The sequence below is a fragment of the Chiloscyllium plagiosum genome, unplaced genomic scaffold, assembly GCF_037043375.1.
Source record: "Chiloscyllium plagiosum isolate Xiang-an unplaced genomic scaffold, Cpla_swu_hap1 HiC_scaffold_53X, whole genome shotgun sequence".
Lineage (NCBI taxonomy): Eukaryota > Metazoa > Chordata > Chondrichthyes > Orectolobiformes > Hemiscylliidae > Chiloscyllium > Chiloscyllium plagiosum.
In genome coordinates, this window is record NW_028270191.1 from 27998693 (window position 1) to 28004941 (window position 6249).

General features: G+C 53.2%; 1 protein-coding gene across 1 annotated transcript in view; it reads right to left on the reverse strand.

The window, feature by feature from the left end:
• Positions 1-3866, reverse strand: part of LOC148134717 (disco-interacting protein 2 homolog B-A-like) — a gene marked incomplete at its 5' end in the record, with an annotated part of 50552 nt that extends 46686 nt beyond the window's left edge. Inside the window, 2 exons of the mRNA XM_087985507.1 lie at positions 2057-2166; positions 3734-3866. Coding sequence (XP_087841633.1) covers positions 2057-2166; positions 3734-3866 — 243 coding nt within the window. The remainder of the gene's footprint in view (positions 1-2056; positions 2167-3733) is intronic.
• Positions 3867-6249: the final 2383 nt, after the last annotated feature.

Genomic DNA, 6249 nt, shown 5'->3' on the forward strand with positions numbered 1-6249 from the left:
TATCGAGTGTGAGTGTGTGTGTATATTGAGAGTGTCTGTGTGTGTATCGAGTGTGGGTGTGTGTGTATATTGAGAGTGTCTGTGTGTGTATCGAGTGTGGGTGTGTGTGTATATTGAGAGTGTCTGTGTGTGTATCGAGTGTGGGTGTGTGTATATTGAGAGTGTCTGTGTGTGTGTGTATGTGTGTATATTGAGAGTGTCTGTGTGTTATCGAGTGTGGGTGTGTGTATATTGAGAGTGTGTGTCGTGTGTGTATCGCGAGTGTGTGTGTCGAGTGTGGGTGTGTGTATATTGAGAGTGTGTGTGTGTATCGAGTGTGGGTGTGTGTATATTGAGAGTGTGTGTGTGTGTATCGAGTATGGGTGTGTGTATATTGAGAGTGTCTGTGTGTGTATCGAGTGTGGGTGTGTGTATATTGAGAGTGTGTGTGTGTATCAAGTGTGGGTGTGTGTATATTGAGTGTCTGTGTGTGTATCGAGTGTGGGTGTGTGTATATTGAGAGTGTGTGTCGTGTGTGTATCGCGTGTGTGTGTGTCGAGTGTGGGTGTGTGTATATTGAGAGTGTGTGTCGTGTGTGTATCGAGAGTGTGTGTATCGAGTGTGGGTGTGTGTATATTGAGAGTGTGTGTGTATATCGAGTGTGGGTGTGTGTATATTGAGAGTGTGTCTGTGTATCGAGTGTGGGTGTGTGTATATTGAGAGTGTGTCTGTGTGTATCGAATGTGGGTGTGTGTATATTGAGAGTGTGTGTGTGTATCGAGTGTGGGTGTGTGTATATTGAGAGTGTGTGTGTGTATCGAATGTGGGTGTGTGTATATTGAGAATGTGTCTGTGTGTGTATCGAGTGTGGGTGTGTGTATATTGAGAGTGTGTGTGTATCGAGTGTGGGTGTGTGTATATTGAGAGTGTGTCTGTGTGTGTATTGAGTGTGGGTGTGTGTATATTGAGAGTGTGTCTGTGTATCGAGTGTGGGTGTGTGTATATTGAGAGTGTGTCTGTGTGTGTATCGAATGTGGGTGTGTGTATATTGAGAGTGTGTGTGTATCGAGTGTGGGTGTGTGTATATTGAGAGTGTGTGTGTGTATCGAGTGTGGGTGTGTGCATATTGAGAGTGTGTGTGTGTGTATCGAGTGTGGGTGTGTGTATATTGAGAGTGTGCCTGTGTGTGTATCGAATGTGGGTGTGTGTATATTGAGAGTGTCTGTGTGTGTATTGAGTGTGGGTGTGTGTATATTGAGAGTGTGTGTGTGTATCGAGTGTGGGTGTGTGTATATTGAGAGTGTGTGTGTATCGAATGTGGGTGTGTGTATATTGAGAGTGTGTGTGTGTATCGAGTGTGGGTGTGTGTATATTGAGAGTGTGTGTGTGTATCGAATGTGGGTGTGTGTATATTGAGAGTGTGTGTGTGTATCGAGTGTGGGTGTGTGTGTATTGAGAGTGTCTGTGTGTGTATCGAGTGTGGGTGTGTGTATATTGAGAGTGTGTCTGTGTGTGTATTGAGTGTGGGTGTGTGTATATTGAGAGTGTGTCTGTGTATCGAGTGTGGGTGTGTGTATATTGAGAGTGTGTCTGTGTGTGTATCGAATGTGGGTGTGTGTATATTGAGAGTGTGTGTGTGTATCGAGTGTGGGTGTGTGTATATTGAGAGTGTGTGTGTGTGTATCGAATGTGGGTGTGTGTATATTGAGAGTGTGTATGTGTATCGAGTGTGGGTGTGTGTATATTGAGAGTGTGTGTGTGTATCGAATGTGGGTGTGTGTATATTGAGAGTGTGTGTGTGTATCGAGTGTGGGTGTGTGTATATTGAGAGTGTGTCTGTGTGTGTATCGAGTGTGGGTGTGTGTATATTGAGAGTGTGTCTGTGTGTGTATCGAGTGTGGGTGTGTGTATATTGAGAGTGTGTGTGTGTGTATCGAGTGTGGGTGTGTGCATATTGAGAGTGTGTCTGTGTGTGTGTGTGTGTGTGACCCGTACCCCCCCCCCCCCCAGCGTGAGGTGGTTGGAGGGGGGATGGGGTTGTGGTTGGGGAGTGTGTATATGGAGCTGCCCTCCCTACCTTCACCCCTGTCAGCATGCCCGTGGTGGAGATACTGAAGTCCAGGTACGCCAACATCTCGGCTGTGGGTGGCTTATAGACGCTGGACAGCTTCCTGCGCGGTAGGTCATCTGGAAAAGGAGGGGATGGAGGGGGGGCGGAGTTAATCAAACACAGGAGCTGTTTCCCACACGGGCTGGAGAACTCGGGAAGGTCAGCACGATGGGGGGGTTCGGTGGAATGATGGGGGTGGGTGGAAGGGCGGACAGAAGAACCCGAGATACGTCGCTCCAAAACATTGCCGGGGGGGGGGGGGTGGGCCGCGGAGGGGTGTAGAATCTATTCCTGGTGAGTTGGACAGAGTCATTATCGACCCAGGAGGTTACAATCGGGTGACAGGGCAGAGGGGGAGCCGACAACATTGCGTGGTCCCTTTACAAGATTGTGTTTCTTTTTTTCCCCACTACTGGTGCCGACAGGTTTAAAATGGAAGTCTGTGAGCAGCAGCGTTTTTTGAAGGGGTTGGAGGTGTGGGGGGGGGAGAGAAACGATCACCGGGCAGAATAATTATAGCCCGGGAGGCAGGAAGTTACAATCAGATGTTTGTAAAATGCTAAACAGAGGGGGAGGGGAGGATGGACCACTTTGCGTGGTCCCTCTAAAAGACCTGAAGCTTTTTGTGCGTGGGAAGGCCAGACCAGTTAGCGGCGCCATCGAGGGGATAAAAAGGGACACAGACCCCAAAGCTCACTGCCCACCCAGCTCAGCTCATCAGAGAAAATCACGGGCTCACACTCCCTCCCCATCCTCCTCCCTGTGACTGCGTAGATTTCCTTCCACAGTCCAGAAGATGTGCAGGTCAGGGTGGGATTGGCGGTGCTAAATTGTCCCTGTAGTGCCCAGGGATGTGCAGGTTAGGGTGGGATTGGCCGTGCTAAATTGTCCCTGTAGTGCCCAGGGATGTGCAGGTTAGGGTGGGATTGGCCGTGCTAAATTGTCCCGTAGTGTCCAGGGAGTGCAGGTTAGGGTGGGATTGGCCGTGCTAAATTGTCCCGTAGTGCCAGGGATGTGCAGGTTAGGGTGGGATTGGCCGTGCTAAATTGTCCCATAGTGCCCAGGGATGTGCAGGTTATGGTGAGATTGGCCGTGCTAAATTGTCCTGTAGTGCCCAGGGATGTGCAGGTTAGGGTGGGATTGGCCGTGCTAAATTGTCCGTAGTGCCCAGGGATGTGCAGGTTAGGGTGGGATTGGCCGTGCTAAATTGTCCCCGTAGTGCCCAGGGATGTGCAGGTTAGGGTTGGATTGGCCGTGCAGAGACTCTGCGATCCAAACACAGGCCCTGACCGGAGAGAGGATGTCAGAGAGAGAGTTGGAGAACGGACTGGCGTGGACCTGTTTCTTTGGCAACGTTTCCACCGGAGGCAAAACCAATCCAGAGTAAAATCTGACTTCGAGAACTGGGTCCTCCCTTGGAAGCCTTTTCCCCTGAGGCCTTGTCTGTTCGCTATCGCCAATCTGGCTCTGGAACTCACCCCCGACCAGACGTTTCGGGGTCTGTGTCTTTTACAACCCCTTCGCTGCTGGGAAAGGTATACGAGCACGGCCAATACTTGTTCAAGAAGCGTTGGGGTCAGACGCAGCGGGGAGCGGGGCTGAGGGCTAGGACCGACGCCGACCCCCCCAAGGGGTCAACTCACCCGGTGTCTATGACCGTGGGCCAGCTCTTCAGTTCCACGGTGCTCCCAGCGTCCTTCGACTTGATCAGTCTTGAAAAAGCCTGGGTGGTCAGGACGCAGACCGCTTTGCTGACCTGGTTTCGGAGGCGGCGGGGGGAGGGAGGGGGGTGTTAGGGGTCATTTGGGGAGACACAGAGGGGCGACAGATCAGTCCCACGGCGCACCGGGAGTCAACGCGCCGCATTTCTGGAGGGCCTTCGGAGCCAACAATCCGAGCGCGTCACGTTCCCCGACGACCGCTCAGCGTTCAGCCCCTTTCCTCCCCCAAACCCCCCCCCCGGCTCCCTCACATCCCGAAACGTTCCGGGTCCTGAACGCGACGGGATCGGGGCGAAAATCCAGCCTCGGGCTGACGAGGGGCGAGGAACATTCAACCCACCCCCAAAACCCAGGCCCTGTCCGTCTCCAACGAGAGAGAGAGAGAGAGAGAATCTAACCATCGCCCCCTTGACGTTCATGGCGTTACCGTCACTGAATCCCCCTTCCCCCCACTATCAACATCCTGGGGGTTACCGTCTCCAACAAGAGAGAGAGAATCTAACCATCGCCCCCTTGACGTTCAATGGCGTTACCCGTCACTGAATCCCCCTTCCCCCCCCCCACTATCAACATCCTGGGGGTTACCGTCTCCAACGAGAGAGAGAGAGAGAGAATCTAACCCATCGCCCCCTTGACGTTCAATGGCGTTACCGTCACTGAATCCCCCTTCCCCCCACTATCAACATCCTGGGGGTTACCGTCTCCGAGAGAGAGAGAATCTAACCATCGCCCCCTTGACGTTCAATGGCGTTACTGTCACTGAATCCCCCTTCCCCCCCCACTATCAACATCCTGGGGGTTACCGTCTCCGAGAGAGAGAGAGATCTAACCATCGCCCCTTGACGTTCAATGGCGTTACCGTCCCTGAATCCCCCTCCCCCCCCACTATCAACATCCTGGGGGTTACTGTCTCCAACGAGAGAGAGAGAGAGAATCTAACCATCGCCCCCTTGACGTTCAATGGCGTTACCGTCACTGAATCCCCCTCCCCCCCCACTATCAACATCCTGGGGGTTACCGTCTCCAACGAGAGAGAGAGAGAGAATCTAACCATCGCCCCCTTGACGTTCAATGGCGTTCCCGTCACTGAATCCCCCTCCCCCCCCCACTATCAACATCCTGGGGGTTACCGTCTCCAACGAGAGAGAGAGAGAATCTAACCATCACCTCCTTGACGTTCAATGGCGTTACCGTCACTGAATCCCCCCCCCACTATCAACATCCTGGGGGTTACCATCTCCAATGAGAGAGAGAGAATCTAACCATCGCCGCCCTTGACGTTCAATGGCGTTACCGTCACTGAATCCCCCTCCCCCCCACTATCAACATCCTGGGGGTTACCGTCTCCAACGAGAGAGAGAGAGAGAATCTAACCATCGCCCCCTTGACGTTCAATGGCGTTACCGTCACTGAATCCCCCCTCTCCCCCACTATCAACATCCTGGGGATTACCGTCTGCAACGAGAGTGAGAGAGAGAGAATCTAACCATCGCCCCCTTGACGTTCAATGGCGTTACCATCACTGAATCCCCCTTCCCCCCCACTATCAACATCCTGGGGTTACCGTCTCCAACGAGAGAGAGAGAGAGAATCTAACCATCGCCCCCTTGACGTTCAATGGCGTTACCGTCACTGAATCCCCCTCCCCCCCCCCACTATCAACATCCTGGGGTTTCTGTCTCCAACGAGAGAGAGAGAGAGAGAATCTAACCATCGCCCCCTTGACGTTCAATGGCGTTACCGTCACTGAATCCCCTTCCCCCCCCACTATCAACATCCTGGGGGTTACCGTCTCCAACGAGAGAGAGAGAGAATCTAACCATCGCCCCTTGACGTCAATGGCGTTACCGTCACTGAATCCCCTCCCCCCCACTATCAACATCCTGGGGGTTACCGTCTCCAACAAGAGAGAATCTAACCATCGCCCCCTTGACGTTCAATGGTGTTACCGTCACTGAATCCCCCTTCCCCACACTATCAACATCCTGGGGGTTACCGTCTCCAACGAGAGAGAGAGAATCTAACCATCGCCCCCTTGACGTTCAATGGCGTTACCGTCACTGAATCCCCCTTCCCCCCCACTATCAACATCCTGGGGGTTACCGTCTCCAACGAGAGAGAGAGAGAGAATCTAACCATCGCCCCTTGACGTTCAATGGCGTTACCGTCACTGAATCCCCCTTCCCCCCCCACTATCAACATCCTGGGGATCCCATTGAGCAGAAACTGAACTGGGACCCCGCCCCATATCAATCCTGTGGCTACAGGAGCAGGTCAGAGGCTGGGAATCCTGCAGCGAGTAACTCCCCTCCTCACTCCCTCCCTCCCCCCGAAACCTGTCCCACCATCGACAAGGCACGGGTCGGGAGGGGGGGTCAGGGAACACTTGCCAAGAAGGGGGGGAGGGGGGGCTCCCACACACACACACACTCGGGAATC